Raw genomic sequence first — 26,846 nt, 5'->3', positions numbered from 1 at the left:
GGAGCCGAAAGGAGAGACAGGTAAAATAGTAATAATAATAATAATAATAATAATAATAATAATAATAATGACACAGTACGAAATCCAGCATATCTATCTTGTTTGCTGTGTCATAAAATAATAATAATAATAATAATAATAATAATAATAATAATGTGTTGTTGTTGTTGTTGTAATCCAGAGTAACCCCCACAATGATGGTAAAAACATCAAACATCCAGGCGTCCTCTGGGCAACGTCCTTGCAGACAGCCAATTCTCTCACACCAGAAGCGACTTGCAGTTTCTCAAGTCACTTCTGATACTAAAAATACTTTATTTTTCTATCCCGCCTCCATCTCCCTGCAGGGACTTGGGGCGGCTAACATGGGGACAAGCCCAAAGAACAAGCAGTACATATGTAAACAACATCCTCAAACAGGTAAAATAAACAGTGGAGATGGGGCCTCGGTGTCCCTCGCAGACTGCGTGACTTCACCTGGTTTGAAGGAACAGTTCTTGCTGCCGGTGCATTTCTTCCCCGCTCTTCAACCCTTTGAGCCTCTTCTGGAAAACCCGGAACAAGAGGAGCTCCTCTTTGCCGCCACCGGACACAGGCCAGGCTCTCCTGCGCTCCAGCTCCAGCTCCAGCAGCATCTCCTGAAAACAAGGCAATAGAGGATAGAGCTCCTATTTGAGATACCTGTAATTAATTTGAGATATCTGTAATTAAATTGTCATAGTTCAATGTTATGTAATCTTGGGATCTGTAGTTTGGTGAGTGAAGGCTCAAGTCCCTCTGGGGAGAGAGGGCAGTCTAGAAATAAAGAATTATTATTGTTATTTTATTATGTCACAGCAAACAAGATATATATGCTGGATTTCATATCACAAAATCACAAGCCGAACACTTCCCAAGTGTCTAGGACTGTGTGATGTATTTTCGGATGATGCGTGCAGATCCCAGCAGGGTGGCCTTTTGCAGTTGGCAGATCGTGATTTTGTCAATGTCTATTGTTTCCAAATGCCGGCTGAGATCTTTTGGCACGGCACCCAGTGTGCCCATCACCACCGGGACCACCTGCACTGGTTTCTGCCAGAGTCTTTGAAGTTCAATCTTGAGGTCCTGATAGCGGCTGAGTTTTTCCTGTTGTTTTTCGTCAATGCGACTGTCACCTGGGATGGCGACATCCATGATCCAAACCGTTTTCTTTTCCACAACTGTGATGTCTGGTGTGTTGTGTTCCAGAACTTTGTCAGTCTGGATTCGTAAGTCCCACAGTATCTTTGCGTGCTCATTTTCCAAGACTTTTGCAGGTTTGTGATCCCACCAGTTCTTTTCTGCTGGGAGGTGGTACTTGAGGCATAAGTTCCAGTGAATCACTTGGGCCACATAGTTGTGCCTCTGTTTGTAGTCTGTCTGTGCGATTTTTTTACAGCAGCTGAGGATATGATCAATGGTTTCGTCGGTTTCCTTGCACAGTCTGCATTTTGGGTCATCAGCTGATTTTTCGATCTTGGCCTGAATGGCCTTTGTCCTGATGTCTTGCTCCTGGGCTGCAAGGATCAGGCCTTCTGTCTCCTTCTTCAGGGTCCCATTCGTGAGCCAGAGCCAGGTCTTCTCTTTATCAGCTTTTCCTTCAGTTTTGTCAAGGAACTTTCCATGCAATGTTTTCTTGTGCCATCTGTCAGCACTAGTTTGTAGTGCGGTTTTCTTGTACTGGTTTTTTGTCTGTTGTGTTTTGAGGAGTTTCTGATTTTTGACTTCAATCAAAGCAGGTTCTTCACTTTGCTTTACATATTCTGCCAGGGCATGTTCTTCTTCTTTGACTGCTTGTTTGACTTGTAAGAGTCCTCTGCCCCCTGATCTTCTAGGCAGATATAGCCGGTCAACATCACTGCGAGGGTGCAGGGAATGATGGATGGTCATGAGTTTTCTTGTTTTTCTGTCCAAATTGTCCAGTTCCGCCTGTGTACGAGGGTTGAATGAAAAGTAATGCCTCCACCTTCGTAATTCCTCAAGAGATGGCAGTCCTGCTCTGCGGCAGGTCCTGGTTTGTTCAGTAGACTCTCCTCTACAGTTCCGTTTGGCAGGAAGCCTTAGCATTGAACGGTTGTGTTGTTAAAGTGCCAAGTATGGAACCCTACGCAGACGGGGAAGCCTTAGCATTAAACGGTTGTGTTGTTAAAGTGCGAAGTATGGAACCCTGCGCAGACAGGGAAGCCTTAGCATTGAATGGTTGTGTTGTTAAAGTGCGGAGTATGGAACCCTGCACAGACGGTTCCATTTGGTGGGAAGCCTTGGCATTGAACAGCTGATTTATTTAAATATTCCCATCCAAACCCAAGTAACGAAGGTGGAGGTATTATTTTTTATTCAACCCTTGTAATATCGACATGAAACTTCTGGGTGAGGTCATCCGGCGTGTTGGAGTTCAGTGTCATCTTTACATAGATGACACGTAACTCTAATACTCCTTTCCACCAAAATCCAAGGAAGCCCCCCAGATCAAAGGTCCACAATCTAAGGGTCCTAATAATAATAATAATAATAATAATAATAAGAAGAAGAAGAAGAAGAAGAAGAAGAAGAAGAAGAACCTGCTTTGATTGAAGTCAAAAATCAGAAACTCCTCAAAGCACAGCAGACAAAAAACCAGTACAAGAAAACCGCACTACAAACAAGAGCTGACAGCTGGCACAACAAAACATTGCATGGAAAGTTCCTTGACAAAATGGAAGGAAAAGCTGATAAGGAGAAGACCTGGCTCTGGCTCACGAATGGGACCCTGAAGAAGGAGACAGAAGGCCTGATCCTTGCAGCCCAGGAGCAAGCCATCAGGACAAAGGCAATTCAGGTCAAGATCGAAAAATCAGCTGATGACCCAAAATGCAGTCTGTGCAAGGAAACCGATGAAACCACTGATCATATCCTCAGCTGCTGGAAGAAAATCGCACAGACAGACTACAAACAGACTACAAACAGAGGTGCAACTACGTGGCCCAAATGATTCATTGGAACTTATGCCTCAAGTACCATCTCCCAGCAGTTAAGAACTGGTGGGATCACAAACCTGCAAAAGTATTGGAAAATGAGCACGCAAAGATACTGTGGGACTTCCGAATCCAGACTGACAAAGTTCTGGAACACAACACACCAAGCATCACAGTTGTGGAAAAGAAAAAGGTTTGGATCATTGACGTTGCCATCCCAGGTGACAGTCACATTGACGAAAAACAACAGGAAAAACTCAGCCGCTATCAGGACCTCAAGATTGAACTCCAAAGACTCTGGCAGAAACCAGTGCAGGTGGTCCCGGTGGTGATGGGCACATTGGGTGCCGTGCCAAAAGATCTCAGCCGGCATTTGGAAACAATAGACATTGACAAAATCACGATCTGCCAACTGCAAAAGGCCACCCGACTGGGATCTACGTGCATCATCCGACTTGTGATTTTGTGATACGAAATCCAGCATATCTATCTTGTTTGCTGTGTCATAAAATAAAATAATAATAATAATACATCACGCAGTCCTAGACACTTGGGAAGTGTTCAACTTGTGATTTTGTGATATGAAATCCAGCATATCTATCTTGTTTGCTGTGTCATACAATAAAATATAATAATAATAATAATAATAATAATAATAATATACATCACACAGTCCTAGACACTTGGGAAGTGTTCAACTTGTGATTTTGTGATACGAAATCCAGCATATCTATCTTGTTTGCTGTGTCATAAAATAAAATATAATAATAATAATAATAATAATACATCACACAGTCCTAGACACTTGGGAAGTGTTCGACTTGTAATTTTGTGATACGAAATCCAGCATATCTATCTTGTTTGCTGTGTCATAAAATAAAATATAATAATAATAATAATAATAATAATAATAATAATACATCACACAGTTCTAGACACTTGGGAAGTGTTTGACTTGTGATTTTGTGATATGAAATCCAGCATATCTATTTTGTTTGCTGTGTCATAATAAAATAATAATAATAACTTTATTTATACCTCGCCACCATCTCCCCACAGGGACTCCAACCCCAGAGTCGGCCACAACTAGACTGAATGTCAGGGGAAAACCTTTACCTTCAGGCAAGTCGGGTTTATATATCTGTGGAATAATGTCCAGGGTGGGAGAAAGAACTCTTGTCTGTTGGAGGCAAGTGTGAATGTTGCCATTGGCCACCTTGATTAGCACTGAATAGCCTTGCAGCTTCAAAGTCTGGCTGCTTCCTGGAGAAGGAAAGAGAAACTGGGACATTTCAAAGCAGTTGGAAAGTGGGGCAACAGAGAGTTCCTCGGCCCTGTTGCTGCCAAATGGCTGCAGCATATGGTATGGCTGCAAAGAAAAGTGGTTCAGAAATAAGACGAGTTCAAGTCTGGGGTCTCAGATCCCCTGTTCAATCCTCCCTTCCTCTCTTCTTCTCCTCAGGCTTCCCTACATATGTGTGCAGACACTGCCTTATGTGCATATATTTATTCAGACCACAGAGCGAGGCTTTTCTTGGCACAGAACACGTACAAGCTCTCAGGAGAATCTGGAGTGTATTCTTTAGTACAGCCAACTCCTGCTGTGAGTAAGAGCACAACATTTCAGCCCCCATTTCCTTGAGTGGCAGCAAAAAATAAATAAATAAATTCAGAGCTCGGAAAGGTTAGCCTTTTGGGGCACCCGGGCCTGCAGCCGCCACCCGGGCCTGCGCCTGACGCGAGGCCCAGCAGTAAAGGTGCGCTTGAGGGGCCGCTCCGCGCTCCCGCCGCCGCCCACACCCCCCCCTCGCTCGCCGCCCGGGCCCCCCGGAAGGCCAGCATGAGGAACGCATGCACCCGGGACGCTGCCCGAGGCCCGAAAATCAAGCGTTGGCCTGGCGGGGGAGGGGGGGTGTTGGAGCAAGCGGACCCCGAGAAGAGGGAGTGTGAGGGAGCAAGGCGATGGCCCCAAGGCCGGGAGGTAGCGGAGGCCAGGAGGCCCGGAAATAAAGCGTTGGCCAGGCTGGGGGGGGGGGGTGCTGGAGCAAACGACTCCGTGAAGAGGGAGTGTGGGGGGAGCACGGCAATGGGGGGGGTGGCCTGCGCAAGGCCGGGAGGCAGCGGAGGCCAGGAGAAGGACCCATGATTAGTTGACAATGTCCCATGAATGAAACCGCCCGGCGGATGCCAAACGGAGCTGCCCAGACTCCCAGCGGGGTACCCTCACCTTCCCCTCGTTTCCAGCCTTCCTACTGTAACTCCGATGCCCCTCGTTGCCTTCTTCCTCGCGCTGCCTTCTTTCTCTTGCTCCGTGCGTGTCCTCCTCCTCCAAGCTGCAGCCTCCGAATGGCTGCTGTTGAGCCTCTCGGGGGCGGAGCCTGGTGCGGCCCCGCCCATGGAGGGGCGCTGACCAATGGCAGCCCAGGAGTGCTGGCCTGCCATTGGCCAGCGGGTGCTGGCGGCGGGAAACCTTCCCGCCGCGCCGAGGGGGCTCCTGGGAAGAAGAAGCCCCCTGGTCCGCCGCCATGCTGGGAGGGAGGGAGCGCCCTTCCCAGCAATCTGCAGGGCCCGGTGAGTCGGGCCCTGCCCTTTAGTACAGCCAACTCCTGCTGTGAGTAAGAGCACAACATTTCAGCCCCCATTTCCTTGAGTGGCAGCAAAAAATAAATAAATAAATTCAGAGCTCGGAAAGGTTAGCCTTTTGGAATACAACTCCCAGAACCTCCAAAGTCCTCCCTGCCTTTTATACACACACAGAACACAGCTAATTTTCTTCATCTCTGACCCTACTGCCTCCAAGCATTGCAAGAGCATCCTCTCCAAAGTTCAAGGAAAGATCATAGCTCAAGGGACCCTGAATCCTATTATGGGCATTTATTATATGCCTTCAGGACATTTTAAACTTCTGGTGACCCTCAGGTGAGCCTATCAAGGGATTTTCTTGGCAAATTTTGTTTTGAGGGGGTTTGCTTTTCTCTTAGGCCAAGAGAGTATAACTTGCCCAAGGTTGCCCAACGGGTTTCCAAGTCTGAGCAGAAAGTCGAACTCTGGTCTCCAGAGTCGCAGTCTAAGACCATGCTCGCTCTCTCCTAATTGGAGGGGATGATCAAATCCAGTGCTGAATGGGGAGATTGCTTTATGTATTCTAATTCTAATTAATTCAAAAGTGTCAGCTCACCACAGCCGCTCCTGAATGAACACACAAGACTCTCTGTGGTATCACCAGGAACTTTTACTGTAGGAAACATGAACATCAGAAAAGCCAAGAATGGGATACTACGGCCAACCCTCCTTTATATACCCTCCCCCTCATTTGAACAGTCTCTTCCCGCTCAGTAAAACCCCGCGCAAATTCCCCGCCAAGTCCAGCAGCCGTTTCTTCTCCAAGTCCTGAGCCGCAGGTGTCTTATCAATGTCAGTGACCCTGAAACTCAGAGCCACATCCAGGCTCTAGTAGCAGGGTTCTGACACAAAAGACGTATGAGGATCTGCGAGGGTTGAATGAAAAGTAATGCCTCCACCTTCGTTACTTGGGTTTGGATGGGAATCTTCTATAAATATAAAAATGTAATGGAATTTTTACCTAAAAGTAGACAACGAAACTAAACCACCCAGAAACACGAAACTTGGCAACACAACCCACGGTTCTTGTGGCTAGGTTCCGACAACACGATCAAAACTATTACTCACATACATCGCCTAAAAGAGACAAAAAACACCAAAAGGCCATATGCGCATGCGTGGCGCAGGACGCAGCACGCGAGCCTCTCTAATAATAATAACAACGGGGGGAGGGCTTACAGTAAAGGGTAATGGGGATGCTTTGAACTGTGTTCAGTGTGAACGACACTCTGACAACAGGAAAATTTCAGGCATAAAACAATCAGGGCCAGCTAATACCTCCCAACAAAAGATTCCCCCAGGGAGGAAGCAGCCAGGCTTTGAAGCTTAAAGGTCATTACATTCAAATCATTTTGCCTAATTGCAGCATTCCTACTTGCCCCCAGCAGACAAAACAAGGAATAACAAGAAATATTGTAAATTTACATGCTTTAGGACAGCACATATACTAACTACCACCAATTCCTCACAACCTTATTTTCCATACCACCAAACTTAGCCACAGCAATGCGTAGCTGGGCACAGCTAGTATTTTAATAAATGAAACACAGAAATAATCCTTAGAATGTGCTCTTTAACTACCACTATTCACTTTTCCATATCATGACCAGACAATTGGATATATTTCTGCCAACGATGAACACGTTTTCTGAAGTCGTCACAGAAGAAGTTGACACTCTGTTTCCGCAACCAGCGTCCCACAGTCCCCATTGTGCACAGATCTTCCAATAGCCAAGAAAAAGAAATAATGTGACCCACACGTTCTTGTGAAATGCCCATTATGCTTGAAATTTCTCTCTAAGTGATATGACGATCATCCTGAATCAATCTGTCAACTTTTGCTTGTGAAACTCTATGGTTGCTGTCACAGGACATCCAACTCTTTGTTTGTCATGCAAGTCAGATATTTATTGCCCCAAATTGCTATGTGTGTGTGTAAAGAAATCCTTGCAAAAGATGTTTGCAGGAAATCTCTGCAAAAGAGCTCAGCTTTGCAGAGGCAAAGCCACGCCTAAAACAATGTATCGGTTTGATGGCAGATGGCTTGGTTTGTCAGTTGGTTTGTCAGTTGGAATTTGAGCTTGGTGGGAGAGCACAGAAAATAGACAGGCTCTCTGGCTACGGTCAAGTAGCTGATTTAAATATGCTATGCTGTATATATATTGAATGCTGATTGATTGGTTATTGATCTTATGCAACTACATGGACATTGTATGATTGCTGAACTGTTTATTTGACTTCAACTCAACAAGTAAAGTTTTTCCTTTTGTTCTTTCAATTCCTCTGCCTGGTCTGAGTCTTTTGCACATGGTGTTAACTGGACTCTGCTGATTCCGCTGCACACTCACCTGGTAACAATGTTCCCACCTCAACATCCTTAAACTTACTCGCCCAATGACGCACAGGACTCACATCAACACAATTACCCCAAACAGCTTGAATTTCTGATGAATCTCCTTTGGAGTGACACCTTCTGCTGTCAAGAATTCAGTGACTGCATGTTGCTTAAGTCACATTGACCGACCATCTGCGCAAGGTTCCATACTTCGCACTTTAACAACACAACCAGTCAATGCTGAGGCTTCCGACCAAATGGAACTGTAGAGGAGAGTCTACTGAACAAGCCAGTACCTGCCACATTCCAGGACTGTTATCTGTTGAGGAATTACGAAGGTGGAGGCATTACTTTTCATTCAACCCTCGTAGATGCGGTGCATGGTCTTGCCTGCAATGTCGGAATGAAGTCAAGTGGTGCATGTGTGTGCATGCATATTTTGTGGCGTTTTACAATGGCTTTTACACCTCCCGCCCTCTCCTTGTTGAGGTTGAGTGTTGCCTGGCTAACCCACTTCAGCCGCCTATAAAAGCATCATTAGCACTGGTTTAGCAACCCGCTGACCTCAACAAGGGGCCTTGAAAGCCTCCTTAATCAGAAAGGCTTCAGCTTGTCCCTCAGCCCCCAAAGGCAAGCCAGAACTGAAAGGAAAGAAAAACTTGATTTGTTGATTTGGTCAAATCAAACAAAACCAAATCCAATTAAAACATACAACACAGATTGAAAACAGAATTAAGACCTATACCGATAAAGAACAAAACGATATCTCCCCGCCAGCCTAAAGCCCTAGGGGGTTGGCTCAGGATATTTTGCAGTCTGGAAGAGACTCGCTTCCCTTCATCTATACAGATTTGAAGGTGTTTTTGCATCCAAAAGCATCCAAGTTGGGAAGGGGGAAGATCTCTCAAACACCTCTCCGCAATTGCAGTTTATTTATTTATTGTGTCAAAAGCAGTCATTGGGCGAATAAGTTTAAAGATGTTGAGGTGAGAACATCTGCCTTCCGTGGCAGAGTTGGACGTCCTGTGACAGCAACCACCAAGTTTCACAAGCAAAAGGTCGACAGATTGATTCAGGATGATCGTTGTTGAGAAATTTCAAGCATAATCGGCATTTCACAAGAACGTGTGGGTCACATTATTGCTTTGCTTGGCTATCGGAAGATCTGTGCACGATGGGTCCTGTGAGATGCCGGTTGCAGAAACAGAGTGTCGACTTCTTCCGTGACGGCTTCAGAAAACATATTCATTGTTGGCAGAAATGTTTCCAATTGTCTGGTGATGATGTGGAAAAGTGAATAGTGGTAATTAAAGGATTATTTCTGCATTTGATTTATTAAAATATTCCCATCCTAACCCAAGTAACGAAGGTGGAGGCATTACTTTTCATTCGACCCGTGTCTGATCCCATGATAAAGACAATTGGTATGTTCAGCCCAAGAAGAGAGATGATCACATTGCAAGTTTGATTGACCTGATTTATGGACATTTTTGGCCAGTTGGGGAATGAAGTTGGGCCATACTCTGGCCTGACTTGGGAATCTTACTTGAGGTATTTGCCCAGCCTGTGGATACATGCACACATTTTAAAATTGAGAGTACAAGCTGCCCTTTTCTTACTCTTTTTTCCCTTCAGTACATCCATGGGCCTCCGTATATTAATGGCATCTTATTTGTTCTGAATGCATCATTAATGTTAACGATCCCTTTGAGTCTCCCCTCACCCTCCCTGGACAGAATGTATTAATTGCTCGCGTTGTAATTAAATATTAAGGCTGGGATTTTTCACGCTTCACACGGCTGGGTTGTGAATGTGAGAGAAAGAGAGAAAGTGTGCGCTTCTTGAAAGCCAAGGGCTGGTGAAAAAGGACATTGTTTCACGAACGTACAAACACAATATCACCTATGCACACAAACACTGAAGTTAAGTGGAGGAAATGGTCTCATAGTGTTGATTTATGAATGATAATCTAGCAATCCATGTTTAACATTTATACAAATGATCAACCACTGCCAGAAGGGACAGAGATTTCCTTCTATGCTGACGATCATGCCATCACTGCTCAAACTTGAAATGGTTGAACAGAAGCTCTCCGGAGCTTTAGGTGCTCTTACTGCCTAAAGCTCGCTGTTTCAACATTCCTGTGTCAATCATAAAGGTCCTTTTGGATTCTTGCCTCTCTGAAGTTCTTGCTGTGCTGTTAGGCTTTTGTTTTGCCTATCAAAAGGATAGCAGAGAGTTAAGGCTTTGTTTCCCCCTCTCTCTTGGAAGAACATAAGAATAACCCTTATAAATGTTGTTGTGAGCTTTTTGGGCTGTAAATTGAACCCCAAAGATTACTGCCTATTACAGGGAAAACCAGCTCATTCCTAATCGATCTAAACTGCACACACATACTTTTCACCTTAAGAACCAACAAGCATCTCAAGCCTTGAGCATGACCTGGGAAAGAATCCTCCTGGAGCATTGCAGCACAACAAAATACTTGGAAATCACTCTGACTTATAAGAACCACTGCTTGAATATCAAGCAAAAAGTGGGTGCTAGAAATAATATTGGACGAAAGCTGTTTGGCACAACCTGGGATCACAACCCGACACAGCTTTGCTACTCTGCTGCTGAATACACATGCCCAGTGTGGAATACATCTCACCACGTTAAAACAGTTTATGTGGCTCTTAATGAGACATGACACATTTTCACAAGATGTCTACATCCTACACCCATGGAAAAATTATACTTTTTAGCCCGTATTGTACCATCCGATATCCGTTAGGAAATAGCAGCCAGCAATGAAAGGACCAAGGTATTGACATCTCCGGTCCATCCTCTGTTCAGATATCAGCGAGCAAACCAACGCCTTAAAGCAAGAAACAGCTTCCTAAGATCTACAGAGATACTCGCAGGAACACCACAGCAAGCAAGAGTCCAAATGTGGCAGGTGAAAACCCGGAATCTCAATCAGTAGCTGATACCAGATGGGAGACGCTCTCTTGGGCACACAGAGGATTGGGTGATTTGGAAGGCACTGATCAGGCTGCGCTCTGGCACCACGAGATACAGAGCCAATCTTCAGAAATGGGGCTACAAAGTGGAGTCCATGACATGCGAGTGTGGAGAAGAGCAAACCACAGACAAGGTACGACAATGCAACCTGAGCCCTGCCACATACACAATGGAGGACCTTCTCACGGCAACATCAGAGGCACTCCAAGTGGTCAAAGGAAATCTACGAGGGTTATCCAGAAAGTAGATTACGTTTTGGAATTAAAAATGAACAAAGTATAGGAGAAAACATTTACCGTATGCAGTTGAAAGCCACAGCCAAATACCACTTCTCAACATAGTCGCCATTCAAATCTAGGCACTTCTCATAGCGATGAATGAGCTTGGCAACTCCTTCCCCACAAAACTCTGCCGCTTGCGTCCTCAATGCAGCGTTTTGGTGATGATGCGCAGCTGTGGAGAGGGGTGACCGGCTGGTTGAGAACGCAAGCGGCAGAGTTTGGTGGGGAAGGAGTTGCCAAGCCCATTTATTTATTTATTTATTTATTTATTTATTTATTTATTTATTTATTTGCAGCATTTATATTCCGCCCTTCTCACCCCGAAGGGGACTCAGGGGCGGATCACATGATATACATATAGAGCAAACATTCAATGCCCATATAACACATAGAACCGAGACAGAGACAGATGCAGAGGCAATTTAACCTTCTCCTGAGGGGATGTTCGATTCTGGCCACACTGGAGAGCAGCTGATTCATCATCCACTGTGACGGCACTTCCTCATTCCAACATTGTAAATTAGTTAAATTTGCCTCCCCACTTTATAAGGTAAAGATTTCCCCTGACATTAAGTCCAGTCGTGACCAACTCTGGGGGTTGGTGCTCATCTCCATTTCTAAGTCGAAGAGCCAGCGTTGTTCGCAGACACCTCCAAGGTCATGTGGCCACTGGCATGACTGCATGGAGCACCATTACCTTCCCGCCGGAGCCGTACCTATTGATCTACTCACATTGGCATGTTTTTGAACTGCAAGGTTGGCAGAAGCTGGAGCTAATAGCGAGCGCTCACTCCGCTCCTGGGATTTGAACCTGGGACCTTTCGGTCTGCAAGTTCAGCAGCTCAGTGCTTTAACACACTTTGCCATCAGGGCTCCTTTATAAACTTTATATGTGGTACCTTATTTCCTACTTGATAGATGCAACTATCTTTCGGGTTGCTAGGTCAGCAACGAGCAGGGGCTTTTTTTTTTAATTGACGGGTGCTCACCCCTTCACGGGCTGGCCTTAATAATAATAATAAAATAATAAAACTTTATTTATACCCCGCCACCATCTCCCCAATGGGGACTCGGGGCGGCTTTGAACTCATGACCTCATGGTCAGAGTGATTTATTGCAGCAGGCTGCTCACCAGCCTGCGCCAGAGCCCGGCCCAATTCATCGCTATCATAAGTGCCTAGATTTGAATGGCAACTATGTTGAGAAGTGGTATTTAGGTGTGGCTTTCAACTGCATATGGTGAATGTTTTCTCCTATACTTTGTTCATTTTTAATTCCAAAACGTAATCTACTTTCTGGATAGCCCTCGTAATATAATGCCAAGTTTTTAACTTTGTTTGTGTTTTTAAATACATTATAAGTTCACCCAATTTGCTTCTGACATGATAAATAAATAAATCCAGCAATGGGAGACATTGGCCTTGCATCTTGCATGTCCTGAAAGACATGGTGGTGGGTTTACACTGACCTTTCGACGTCTGGTGCACCTCGCTGGTTCCTCTCCCTGTCCCACCTTCCGAGTAGAGTAGGGACCCTCCTGTAGAAGGAGAAATATAGCATTAGGGAATAACTCCAGAAGAACCACCATTATCCCCAGATATATCATATCACTCCCTATGCACACACATAGAGTATACCCTCCAATATTTCACAGATGAAAATTGAGAGACGAGCGGCATCAGAGTGTGGTCAAGATGGCAAACGTATTAATAAGTAAGAACACCCAAAGCAAGGCGAACATATCTCAGGTTGATTTGGCAGAATTTGTTTGCCTTCTTCCATCCATAACAACAACAACAATTGCACAACATGTACAAAAAGGCCGCTTGGGAACAATGCTTCCGTTGTAAACACTCCCTTGACCCTGCCCCAAACCCGCAACCTGCCCACAAAGCATTCCCCAAAAATCAATGTTGGAAACAAACTTCCAGTAAATGTTGGAAACTATTCGAATCAAACCGCAATATTTACTAGTTATTATCATGAGATTTCAAACCTGTAAACAGGTTTATAGACGGCATAAACGATTTCAACAAGGCAGAACTAAAATCTAGACATAACGTATCAAAAATTCCAAGTACAGTAGAGTCTCACTTATCCAACATAAACGGGCCGGCAGAACATTGGATAAGCGAAAATCTTGGATAATAAGGAGGGATCAAGAAAAAAGCCTATTAAACATTGGATAAGCAAAAATCTTGGATAATAAGGAGGGATCAAGAAGAAAGCCTATTAAACATTGGATAAGCAAAAATCTTGGATAATAAGGAGGGATCAAGAAAAAAGCCTATTAAACATCAGATAAGCAAAAATCTTGGATAATAAGGAGGGATCAAGAAAAAAGCCTATTAAACATTGGATAAGCAAAAATCTTGGATAGTAAGGAGGGATCAAGAAAAAAGCCTATTAAACATTGGATAAGCAAAAATCTTGGATAACAAGGAGAGACTAAGAAAAAAGCCTATTAAACATAAAATTACATTATGATTTTACAAATTAAGCACCAAAACATCATGTTTGACAAGAAATAGACAGAAAAAGCAGTCAATACACAGTAATGTTATGTAGTAATTACTATATCTACGAATTTAGCACCAAAACATTGCAACATTGACTACAAAAACAATGACTACTAAAAGGCAGACCGTGTTGGATAATATAGAACCTTGGATAAGTGAAGCTTGGATAAGTGAGACTCTACTGTAATTGAAAGAGATTTAAAAGGGTTTTAAAACAACCATGGACAAGGTTCAAAGGAAATTAGGCTTAGTGAAGACATATAATAAAAAAAACCACATGTTGACTAGAAACCAAAAAAAAAATAAGGTAGCAACACTGGTGCAGGGAGGGTCTGCAAAAGTAAGGAATTCTACAAGTGGGATGCCATGGCTGAGAAGACCCTCTTCTGCATCTGTCCCCCCCATCATATTGTCCATATGGATGGGATACACATTAAAGATGAGGGTTGAATGAAAAGTAATGCCTCCACCTTCATAACTCCTCAACAGATGGCAGTACTGGTCTGCGGCAGGTCCTGGCTTATTTAGTAGACTCTCCTCTACAGTTCCATTTGGCGGGAAGCCTTAGCATTGAACGGTTGTGTTGTTAAAGTGCGAAGTATGGAACCCTGCGCAGACAGGGAAGCCTTAGCATTGAACGGTTGTGTTGTTAAAGTGCAAAGTCTGGAACCCTGTGCAGACGGTCGGTCAATGTGACTTAAGCAACGTGCAGTCACTGAATTCTTGACTGCAGAAGGTGCCACCCCAAAGGAGATTCATCAGAGAATGAAAGGTGATTATGGTGATTGTGTTGATGTGAGTCCTGTGCGTCGTTGGGCAAGTAAGTTTAAAGATGTTGAGGTGGGAACACCTGACTTATGTGACAAACAAAGAGTTGGATCTTCTGATAGCCAAGCAAAGCAATAATGTGACCCACATGTTCTTGTGAAATGCCAATGATGCTTGAAATTTCTCTCTGAGTGATACGATGATCATCCTGAATCAATCTGCCAACCTTTTGCTTGTGAAACTCGGTGGTTGCTGTCACAGGACGTCCAACTCTTTGTCGGTCACACAAGTTAGATGCCGCATACCAGGACTACTATACAAAATCCCAGAATACTTGTAAAGTATCTATACAAACATACGATAGTCTATGTACAAAGAAAATGTGTCCAAATGACATATATTATTACAGTTCCCCGTACAAACACTCGCAGTTGAAATCACCACAAGCAGGGTCACTCAGTGAAAGCAATTAGGCACTATATAGAAATTCATTGTTGCTGAGTATAACAACTCCTGAAGAAGGGGATTTTCTCCCTGAAACAGGGTACAAAAATACCCGGGACCCCTGTAGACTTGGGACTTTATTTAGACTTTATTTTCGAAGACTTTTTTGAGAGCGGTGCTCCATCATTATTTTCTTCATTCCAGTATACAGCAACACGACCAACCATCTGTTTAAATTGTTTGGAAGATATTTTCATTGACTATGTATCCCTGAAGCCTATATACATTGGAACCAATACCAGACTTGAATAACTTTTGTGTTAGAGCTGTTGCTCCTTTTCATTTTGCCGGGTACGGCCAAATCGAGCTTTGTACGGGGAACTGTAATAATATATGTCATTTGGACGCATACCAGGACTGCCATGTGTTGAGGAGTTACGAAGGTGGAGGCATTACTTTTCATTCAACCCTTGTATGATGGGAAACAATGAAAGTAAGTCCCATTGCTGAATCTTGAGACCCTGTATGCCTGGCATTGCCAGATTGGAAAAATCAATTTTTGGTCCAAATTCCTAGAGGAAAAATGCTCCTAAACAGCAACATTGTCCTCACTTCCTAACCGCAAAAAATAAAATAAACCCAAGAGGGTCTCAAGGCTTTAGACACAACCTTTGCAGGACCACTGTCCCCATTATTAGAAAGTATAGTTTATGAATATGTATTGTTCGGTGAAGTTAGAACTCAATGAACTAAAGAGTTAGATTGTCCTGTATGAAGCAACCAGTGGAAAATTGCCGCAGCCTCAGTACCAAACATTTCTATAGATTTAAAAGTACATCTGGTTCAGCAAAATAACCGATGTTTTGGGCATACTGGATATCACAGTGTCTTTTTCAGAAAGAATTGGACAATTCAGTTAAATGTTGGCAAGTTGATACAGATAATGCTGTTAGGAATGGTGGGAGTTGGAGTCCAAAACATCTGGAGGGCCGAAGTTCACCCATGCATGTCCCAGGCAGTCAACTGTGCCGAGAAAGCTTGTATTCCTATTTGGATTATAGTAACTCTTACATCCAAATTTGCATCTATATATATAAAAAAATTACCATTGGCAGATTTAATGCAAATCTGTGTGCTCTTTCGTGCCTCATTTTGGTGATGCCTAAGTGGCTGCCCTCGGGAAGATGGCGAGGAGTGAATGAAACGAGTGACGTTCAAAAAGTACAGGCTGTGACAATTACCTTAAAGCCAAAATGGACGTAAAGCATCGACGCATGTCGCGGTGAGTATTTTACATATGTTTAAGCTTTTCCGTAATTGTCACTGCCTGTACTTTTTGGCGTTTCGTTTTCCTCTGATCTCAGTGTCCACAATTTTTCTCTCCCTGTCTTTGTGTATGCACATGCAAATACTGTATATACTCGAGTATAAGCCTAGTTTTTCAGCCCTTTTTTAAAGACTGAAAAAGCCCCCCTCAGCTTATACTCAGGTGAGGGTCCTGGATGGCTTATATTTGGGTCAGCTTATACTCAAGAATATATGGTACATTTATTATTTTTCTCTATTATTGTTGCTGCTATTACATTTATTTTACTATATTTTTATTAATATTATTAACACAGTAGCGTCTCACTTATCCAAGCTAAATGGGCTGGCAGAACCTTGGATAAGCAAATATCTTGGATAATAAGGGGGAATTATGGAAAAGCCTATTAAACATCAAATTAGGTTATGATTTTACAAATTAAGCACCAAAACTGGATTATCCAAGGCATTTTTGTAGTCAATGTTTTCAATATATCGTGATATTTTGGTGCTAAATTCGTAAATACCGTAACTACTACATAGCATTACTGCGTATTGAACTACTTTTTCTGTCAAATTTGTTTTATTACATGATGTTTTGGTGCTTAATTTGTAAAATCATAACCTAATTTGATGTTTAATAGGCTTTTCCTTAATCCCTCCTTATTATCCAAGATATCCGCTTATCCAAGGTTCTGCCGGCCTGTTTAGCTTGACTAAGTGAGACTCTACTGTATTTTTATTTCTGAAATTTACCACTCTCGGCTTATACTGGAGTCAATGTTTTCCCAGTTTTTTTGTAGGAAAATTAGGTGCCTCGGCTTATATTCAGGTCAGCTTATACTCGAGTATATATGGTATATATGCCGACAGCATTGGGGAAGAATCCAACTCTGATTAAAACGGCTTATACTCGGGTGCGGGCTTATATTCGGATCAGCTTATACTTGAGTATATACAGTTATTGGAATCTATTTTTATTTCTGAAATTTCCCACCCTCGGCTTATACTGAAGTCAATATTTTCCCCTTTTTTTGTGGTCAAATTAGGTGCCTCGGCTTATATTCGGGTCGGCTTATACTCGAGTATATACGGTAATTGGAATCTATTTTTATTTCTGAAATTTACCACCCTTGGCTTATACTGGAGTCAATGTTTTCCCAGTTTTTTTGTGGTCAAATTAGGTGCCTCGGCTTATACTTGAGTATATACGGTATATATGCCGACAGCATTGGGGAAGAATCCAACTCTGATTAAAACGGCTTATACTTGGGTGCAGGCTTATATTCGGGTCAGCTTATACTCAAGTATATATGGTATATAGGCTGACGCTCCTTGCGGTCATGCCAGCCACGTGTTATTTGAGTGATTATATTGCTTCTGTTTATGTGATTGTTTTAGTCAATTGTTATGTTTTTTAAAAAATTCTTATAGCGTTTTATAGTGTTTTCAGTGTTTTATTGTACAATGTTTTATGCTGATTTTATATTGGAAACTGCCCTGAGTCCCTTTTGGGAGAGAGGGCGGCATACAAATAAACTTTTACTTACTTACTTACTGACAGCATTGGGGAAGAATCCAATTCTGATTAAAACAGCTTATACCCGGGTGCAGGTCTTGGTTGGCTTATATTTGGGTCAGCTTACACTCGAGTATATATGGTATATTTATAATTTTTCTCTATTATTATTGGTATGATTAGATTTGTTATTTTACTGTGATAATCAAACCCTGTCAGAACAACCAGCTTGAAAAGGGGAAGGACTGCTGTGAGGTTATCCCTGATGAGCAAGCCAGGTTCTAGCTACATATTTGCACAGTACAAAAGCTGCCCGGGCCCTGAAATCTTCCTCAAGCGTGAGGCTGCTGCAGGCAAGTAATTCTGGGTTTCAGGTGCTCTGACTCTGCCCACCTTCTACCTGTAAGCTGCAATTATCCACAGAGCAATAGCAGCCAGGTTCAACAACAGGTTGGGGATGGATGACATGCTTATCTATCAAGGATGCCTGTGCAAACATCCTTTGCTTCCCATTTCTGTGTCTGGCTTGTGTCCACTTCTGATTACTTTTGCTGTACTATCGTTTTGTTGTGTTTGGTTTATAATTGGAAATTATTAATTAGTTACATTGCTTTAACTACATCTTGTTTGCGATCTACGTACATGTATGGATACCTAGGCTTTAAAAATGGGTAATCCAAAATCTTACCCCATTGATTAAAACATACACCTGGATAGAGAGAGGTATGTTATTGTTGGGTTACTATGAGTTTTCCAGGCTGTATGTTCCAGAAGCATTCTCTCCTGACGTTTCGCTCTTTATTTTGAAACATTTTAATAACTGCCTCATGTTTACAAAACACACTTAGTGCACTTTCGCCCAGTTCGTTTTTTATGATTTTATTGCTGTATTTTAATATGTCTTTACTAATGTTTTTGCTGTTTTTTTAACATGTTTATTCTCATTTGCGCGTGGTTTTTGCTGTTTGATGTGTTCCTTATTGTATTTGCTCGGGCTTTTGCCCCATGTAAGCCGCCCCGAGTCCCTTCGGGGAGATGGAGGCAGGGTATAAGAATAAAGATTATTATTATTATTATTATTATTATTATTATTATTATTATTATTATTAAATCTGGGATCTGAGACTTAAGCAAAGTCTGTTGCCTTTTGCTCCTCTTGCATAACCGCTTGCTGCTTTGTTTCATTTTATTAGGGGACTGATACCTTCTGGGTGACACAATGGAGGAAATGTCCTTCTCGTTCGTCCCCTCCAACCCTGTCCTGGAGGGTCTGGAACAGACAGAAGGGTGTCCTTGGATGACTTGAGCAGACAGGCTGAGTCATCTGTGGGTCCCTGGGGGGAAACTTCAAGGTTTGCAGGAATATAGCAGGGGAATAATTCAGCAGTGGGGATCCAAACCCTGGATTCCAGAGTTCAGTGCTCAGATCACTACAGCTTTGATTTGAATGCAAAAGCAGGCGGTTGCCTTATCTCACGTGAGACAACTGGCTCATCTCTCTCAAGGGTGGGTCAATGTCTTCTTCAAGTATCAGCTTTTTGCTCCAACTCAAAATTAGGGCTCTGCCTACACCCTAAATTTGGGATAGGGGAGGGTGGAAGAAAAATTGTTCTAAAATATTGTGTCAGATTCCAGTTCTCCTGCTTCTGAAGAATGGGTTGATTGAAATAGGAACATAGGCAATAGATTTACACCGAGACAGGGAACTGCTGGATCCAGTCTACAAAGAAGTCCTCTGTCTTGAACTTTGGGCAAAAAAGCAACTGTCTCTGAAACATTTTCATACTGCAATTCTCGGTATCTTCTAAGCAACACAGCCTAGCGGGGAGATTCTCAGAGATATAGCCCAAAATAGTAACTTTATCCATCTCTGATGAATGCTGATAATTTGGCCATCCTGCATTGCACAGCCTGCCTTTAAGTTGGAAGTTCTCCTCCTCTATTTGAAGTGCTAATTTAAAGATGGAAAATCCCACGAAGGAACTGCATAGACCAGGGGTCCTCAAACATTTTAAGTGGAGGGCCGATTCACTGTCCCTCAGAGTGTTGGGGGCCCGGATTAGGATGAAATAGTCCAAAATTATGATTGTTGTTGTTGTGTACCTTCAAGTCATTTCAGACTTAGGTCAACCCTAAGTCTAAAGTTTAGGACAGAGGCCAGGTCAGTGACCCTGGAGGACCTTAGTTTGGGGACCCCTGATCTAGACGATCTCATTAGACCATAGGTAAGGAAAGAGACCTCCAAAGACCATCTAGATGGTCTCATAAGACCATAGGTAAGGAAAGGGACCCTCAAAGGCCATCTAGACGGTCTCATAGGACCATAGGTAAGGACAGTGACCTCCAAAAGCCATCTAGATGGTCTCATAAAACTATAGATAAGGAAAGGGATCCTCAAAGACTATCTAGATGGTCTCATAGGACCATAGGTAAGGAAAGTGACCTCCAAAAGCCATCTAGATGGTCTCATAAGACTATAGATAAGGAAAGGGATCCTCAAAGACTATCTAGATGGTCTCATAGGACCATAGGTAAGGAAAGTGACCTCCAAAAGCCATCTAGATGGTCTCAATAGACCATAGGTAAGGAAAGGGACCCTCAAAGGCCATCTAGATGATCTCATAAGGGCATCAGAAGACCATAGATAAGGAAAGGGACCTCAAAGACCATCTAGATGGTTTTGTAAGACCATCGGTAAGGAAAGGGGCCCCCAAAAGCCATCTAGACAATCTCATAAAACCATAGGTAAGGAAAGGGACCCTCAAAGGCCATCTACAGTCTCATAGGACCATAGGTAAGGAAAGTGACCTCCAAAAGCCATCTAGATGGTCTCATAAGGCCGTAGCTAAGCAAAGAGACCTTCAAAGACCATCTAGACGATCTCATAAGGTCGAAGCTAAGCAAAGAGATCTTCAAAGACAATCTAGACAATTTCATAAGGCCATAAGTAAGCAAAGAGACCTCCAAAGACCAGGTAGACTTAGATCAACCTTAAGTCTAAAGTTTAGGACAGGGGCCAAGTCAATGACCTTGCAGGGCCACATCCGGCCCACGGGCCTTAGTTTGGGGACCCCTGGAATAGACTGTTGTAGTTCAGCAGCCAGGGGATGATGGGTTCACTGAAGACTCAGAAGGGATTGTGGGATTTCCTGGGGTTCAAAGTGATACAGACCAAGGGAATGAAATTGACTCAGACCGTGCTGAGCTCCAAGGTCAGTCACAGGAGCCAGAAACAACATCATTAGATAAGGGGAGGAGAGAAGAAGAATGAAGTGAAACAGAAAACTCAAGGGAAAGTACCTGGTGGTATGGAGATAAACCAGGATCTCTGTTTGCACATCAGGACAGAGAATCAATTCCTAAGGTCAGCATGTTTACGTGGGAAATAGATAAAGTTCATGGGAAACACCATGACTTCATGACTGCTTATTAACGGCCAGTTGTTTACCTTTAAATTAGTTCAGGCAACATTGGTGTTCGAGGGAGAACCTAGGCCTGAGTTCTTGTGTCCTGCTCATGGGATTCAAATATCTTGGAAGGTTGTTTATATTCTTGCTTTGTGATTCTTGCTAAGTTTTTTTTCCTAAGGATATCTTTTGCTTATGAATTTATGCTCTACTTGTGATTTTTGACTATTCCTGGACTGTGTGACCTTTGGATTTTCATGAGACATTTGGAATCCTGTAAGATTATCACCTATTGCTGAACCTGTTTTGTATTACAGTAGAGTCTCACTTATCCAAGGTTCTGTGTTATCCAAGGCAGTCTGCCTTTTAGTAGTCATTGCTTTTGTAGTCAATGTTGCAATGTTTTGGTGCTAAATTTGTAAATACAGTAATTACTACATAACATTACTGTGTATTGAACTGTTTTTTCTGTCCATTTCTTGTAAAACATGATGTCTTGGTGCTTAATTTGTAAAATCATAATGTAATTTGATGTTTAATAGGCTTTTTTCTTAATCCCTCCTTATTATCCAAGATTTTCGCTTATCCAATGTTCTAATTTTATATTTAATAGGCTTTTTTCTTAATCCCTCCTTATTATCCGAGATTTTCGCTTATCCAATGTTCTAATTTGATGTTTAATAGGCTTTTTTCTTAATCCCTCCTTATTATCCAAGATTTTCGCTTATCCAATGTTCTAATCTTATGTTTAATAGGCTTTTTTCTTAATCCCTCCTTATTATCCAAGATTTTCGCTTATCCAATGTTCTAATTTTAATAGGCTTTTTTCTTAATCTCTCCTTATTATCCAAGATTTTCGCTTATCCAATGTTCTAATTTTATGTTTAATAGGATTTTTTTCTTAATCCCTCCTTACTATCCAAGATTTTCGCTTATCCAATGTTCTAATTTTATGTTTAATAGGCTTTTTTCTTAATCCCTCCTTACTATCCAAGATTTTCGCTTATCCAGTGTTCTAATTTTATATTGTACTAGCTGTGCTCGGCTATGCGTTGCTGTGGCAAAGTGGTGGTGGTATTGGTTAAAAGTTGTTGTGGAATTTTTATTTGACGTTATTTGTACTTTTTAAAATTAATTTTATTGTAACTTATCTTTTTTATTTATTATATTTTATTATTTTGTAGTATTATTTTTAGTTATTTTGTTATTATAGTATTTAATTTTTTTAGTGTTTTTATTGTATTATTTGTATTTATTTTATTTTTTATTCTTTTATTAACACTGGGCTGAGTGGGTTGCTAGGAGACCAAGTGGGCAGAGCTTAGAGCCTTCTAAGTGGCAGCAATTGGATAAAAACAATTATTTCTCTCCCTCTAATTAGGACTTTATTTTTCTTTGCTTTTTGTTGTATCAACCTAGAGGAGTGGATGAGGGGTTGTGCTGTCAAATTTCGAGGTTGGGGGGCCTGTAGTTTTGTTGTTTTGTGGGTCGCAGTGATGCCATCACTCTTTTATATATATAGATAGGCTTTTTTCTTAATCCCTCCTTATTATCCAAGATTTTTGCTTATCCAATGTTCTGCCGGCCTGTTTATCTTGGATAAGTGAGACTCTGCTGTATTCCTCTTCTTTCTTATTTCCTGCTTTTTCACATATTTTATGTATTTTTACAGTCAACTCTTTACTTATACTCTGGATTCTTGTGTGTTGCTGTGGTCCTAGGTGGCATCAGGCCTGGAGGGCAACCTAGAACTTGACATTGTCTATCAACAATCCCATTGGCCATGATAGATCAGTGGTCCAAAATCATGATTTCCCAAGCTCGAGCCATCTGTTCCTTGAAACACTCTCCTACGACTCCGGATACCAATTACAAATATTGGCTGGACAATTTGGAAATAATTGGAGGTGGAGGAGGATTTTCCTAAGCATTATTGTGAACATTTCTGGAACACGATGGCCACTTCATCCTGATGTTAGAAACATGGCTGGGTGTGATACACCATATGCCCAAGCTCTAAACCTCGCCATCTGTAAAGATAATGAACTGAGTGATGGCAAGAGATGAATGGCAGAAGCTGGCATTGTAGGACTTTATGGAAGACCAAGGGCCATGGCAATTTACAGTCCAATCCTACAGAAACCTGGCACCTCCTGGACAGAGCACTAAATATCCCACCACGATGCACAGTCTCCTCGGGAAGGCATGTCACGTCCTTCGACTGATGGGGCCTCGTAAGCATCTCTGTGCATGATAAGGGAGTTGTCATGCCAGCCAGCTGCTATGGCTGGTTGACTGCTCAATCGCCCAATCCTGATGGACAGTTCTGAATTTGAGCTGCATCCAGGGCCAGCTTGAGGCAGGGGACAATATGGCACGTTGCCAGAGGTTACCTTTTGGTCTACAGTTTCCTGGGGATTTGGGGAGCTGTAGCCCAGAAAAGGAACATTTTCCTGCTTTGCTAACTTCATATCCAGAAGCTAGCCAAGGATGCACTTGTGTCTCCTCTGACATGGACAATGAGGCAACATCCTGAGCTATTTCCAGTTAAAATAATTTGAATATTTATTTATTTATTTATTTATTTATTTATTTATTTACAACAGTTATAGCCTGCACTTCTCGCCCGAGGGGACTCAGGGCAGCTTACAAAAATATTGGGTTGCTGTGAGTTTCCCAGGCTGCATGGCCAAGTTCCAGAAGCATTTTTCTCTCCTGACATTTCACCCGCATCTATGGCAGGCATCCTCAGAGGTTGTAGGGTCTGTTGGAAACTAGGCAAGTGGGGTTTATATATCAGTGGAAGGTCCAGGGTGTGAGAAAGAACTTTTATCTGTTGGAGGCAAGTGTGAATGTTGCAACAGGCCCTGATTGTGGGAGGTCCAGGGCGGGAGAAAAGGACTCTTGTCTGTTGGAGGCAAGTGTGAATCTTGCAACTGGCCACATTGAATGGCCCTTCAGCTTCAAAGCCTGGCTGCTTCCTGCCTGGAGGGATTCTTTGTTGGGAGGTGTCAGCTGGCCCTGATTGTGGGAGGTCCAAGGTGGGAGAAAGGGACTCTTTTCTGTTGGAGGCAAGTGTGAATGTTGCAGCAGGCCACATTGAATGGCCCTTCAGCTTCAAAGCCTGGCTGCTTCCTGCCTGGAGGGATCTTTTGTTGGGAGAAGTTAGCTGGCCTTGATTGTGGGAGGTCCAGGGTGGGAGAAAAGGACTCTTGTCTGTTTGAGGCAAGTGTGAATGTTGCAGCAGGCCACATTGAATGGCCCTTCAGCTTCAAAGCCTGGCTGCTTCCTGCCTGGAGGGATCTTTTGTTGGGAGAAGTTAGCTGGCCTTGATTGTGGGAGGTCCAGGGTGGGAGAAAAGGACTCTTGTCTGTTTGAGGCAAGTGTGAATGTTGCAGCAGGCCACATTGAATGGCCCTTCAGCTTCAAAGCCTGGCTGCTTCCTGCCTGGAGGGATCTTTTTGTTGGGAGAAGTTAGCTGGCCCTGATTGTGGGAGGTCCAGGGTGGGAGAAAAGGACTCTTGTCTGTTTGAGGCAAGTGTGAATGCAAGTGTGAAGCTTGATTAGCACTGAAAGGCTCGGCAGACTAATTCAGCCAGATAACTCAGCCATAGCAGAGCACCTGATGAACCAACCTGTATACAGCATATTATCTGAGAACGCAGAAATGCTGGGCCACTCTCACAACCACCATGTCACACTATACAGAGAAGCCTTTGAAATACGCAAGCATGTGGAGAATTTCAACTGAAAGGAGAAAACCATGAAAATGGACAAAATCTGGGGGAATCCTTTGTTGGGAGGTGTTAGCTGGCCTTGATTCTTTCTTGTCTGGAATTCCTGTGTTTTTTAAATGTTGTTCCTTATTTCCTGTCCTAATTCTGTCCTGATTTTAGCCAGATTTTGTTCGTTTTCATGGTTTCCTCATGAATACCATTTTCCTGCTTCTTGAAAGGTGGTTGGATTGGATCAGTGGTTCCCAAAGTTATTTGGCCTGCCGCCCCCTTTCCAGAAAAAATATGACTCAGCACACCCTGGAAAGAGGGGAGTGGCTTAGAGGGGTGGGCGTGGCTCCTGCTCAAGAGGGCGGGACTGAGCCTCTCCCCTAGACCCAGATTCAGTGCTGGGAGGGGGAGGGGGAGGTGGGCGGGGCCACAAATGGGCGGCCAGGACTGGAATGGGCGGAGTTACGAGTTCTGAGGCAGGGCTGAGCTTCTATCCCTGTCTTGCGGTGCCTGCCAGGACACAGGGGGCAGGGCTAGAGGAGGGGGCGGGCCTCTTCCCAAGTGCCTGATGGGGCTGAACCTCTATACCCCACCCCTGTGTTCTAACAAGAGCCTCAGGAGAGGTATAGAGGCTCAGCCCTGTCTCATGCTCTTGGAAAGAGGCCACGCCCCCACCCCTAGCACCGCCCTTTAGTCCTAAAAGGCCTCTCAGGAGAGGTATAGAGGCTCAGCCCTGTCTCAGGCTCTTGGAAGGAGGCCCCGCCCCCTTCCCTAGCTCCACCCTCTGTGTCCCAACAAGCGCCTCAGGAGAGGTATAGATGCTCAGCCCTGTCTCGGGCTGTTGGGAAGAAGCCACGCCCACTCCTCTAGCTCCACCCCCTGTGTCCTAACAGGTGCCTCAGGTGCTCAGCCCTGTCTCCGGCACTTGGGAAGAGGCCCCGCCCTTCCCCTGGCCCCGCCCCCGTATCCTAATAGGTGCCATCACCGCCCCCCTGGATCTCTGCAGCACCCACTAGGGGGCAGTAGTGCCCACTTTGGGAATCACTGGACTGGATGGCCCACGAGGTCTCTTCCAACTCTATGATTCTATCAGTTGGAAGGGCTTGGGCTGTGTCTTCCTGCATAGCAGAGGGTTGTACAGGATGGTCCTGGGGGTCTCTTCCAAATCTAGGATTCTGTAACCACGTTTCTGATATGGGAGCCACCATCCATCATAGAAGAGTGGCATCATGCTTCTCCTGCCCTGATCTAGTTGGGGGCAAACTCCTTCACTCGCTTGCATCCTGGTTCACTATATCTTGGTCCAAGAACTCCATTGTATCTTGTGTAGACAAATTTAGCTCACACCAGCTGGTACAGTATGTGAATCCCCTAGAACCGCATCCAAAGCAACCAATGAGCCAAATGCACAAGGCTGTTAATAATCAGATCATAAGCATAAGTCACACAGTTCATCAACGTGAAGCGACACGAGATAAAACCATCTTTCTCTGGTGCTCTCGAGTTCTCTCCGCAACATGCTTTTTCTTTCGGATACATGTTCACATTCCAAACAACCAAAAGATATATATATATATAAATATATAAAATTCAGCAAGAGACAGAGGCAATGTCAGAAACCAACATGAGATGAGATGGTCGAGGCGGATGGCAGGAGAGAGAACGAGAGACTGAGAGTGATGATGAAAAGAGAGAAAAAGAGAAAGAGAGATGGAAGCAGGTTTCGGAGGAGGAGGAGAAGAACTTTGAAACTCATTTGTTGAAAGAAACATAAAACCATACCTTGGCTGTTTAGCGTCAGGTGAGCCGGACCTTGAAGGGGAAGGAAAGGAAAAAAGAAAGAAAGAAAAAAGACGAGTCATATAAACGCACGGAAAAAAGGAGGGTTTTCCCCTCTATGCCACAATTTAAAAGCTTTTTTTAACTTGTGACAGACATCCGGG

General features: G+C 43.4%; 2 protein-coding genes across 7 annotated transcripts in view; both read right to left on the bottom strand.

The window, feature by feature from the left end:
- Window positions 1-5,429, bottom strand: part of LOC134294703 (transforming acidic coiled-coil-containing protein 3-like) — a 755,386-nt gene extending 749,957 nt beyond the window's left edge. For all 5 annotated transcript variants that reach the window (XM_062966299.1, XM_062966302.1, XM_062966300.1 and 2 more), the window contains exon 1: window positions 5,200-5,429. In XM_062966299.1, the coding sequence (XP_062822369.1) occupies window positions 5,200-5,414 (215 nt within the window). In that variant the 5' untranslated portion in view covers window positions 5,415-5,429. The remainder of the gene's footprint in view (window positions 1-5,199) is intronic.
- A 755-nt stretch (window positions 5,430-6,184) lies between these two features.
- LOC134294704 (neurexin-2-like) overlaps window positions 6,185-26,846 on the bottom strand; it is an 81,091-nt gene continuing 60,429 nt past the window's right edge. Inside the window, exons 2-4 of one of the 2 annotated variants that reach the window (XM_062966306.1) lie at window positions 26,686-26,715; window positions 12,685-12,753; window positions 6,185-10,146 (exon numbers count right to left, since the gene is read on the bottom strand). In XM_062966306.1, coding sequence (XP_062822376.1) covers window positions 10,130-10,146; window positions 12,685-12,753; window positions 26,686-26,715 — 116 coding nt within the window. In that variant the 3' untranslated portion in view covers window positions 6,185-10,129. Of the gene's footprint in view, window positions 10,147-12,684; window positions 12,754-16,472; window positions 26,716-26,846 lie in introns of those variants that run through there. The other variant, XM_062966305.1, reaches the window with a different exon arrangement.

Source organism: Anolis carolinensis, unplaced genomic scaffold, assembly GCF_035594765.1.
Source record: "Anolis carolinensis isolate JA03-04 unplaced genomic scaffold, rAnoCar3.1.pri scaffold_19, whole genome shotgun sequence".
Lineage (NCBI taxonomy): Eukaryota > Metazoa > Chordata > Lepidosauria > Squamata > Dactyloidae > Anolis > Anolis carolinensis.
This window is presented reverse-complemented; position numbering and strand designations above follow the sequence as displayed.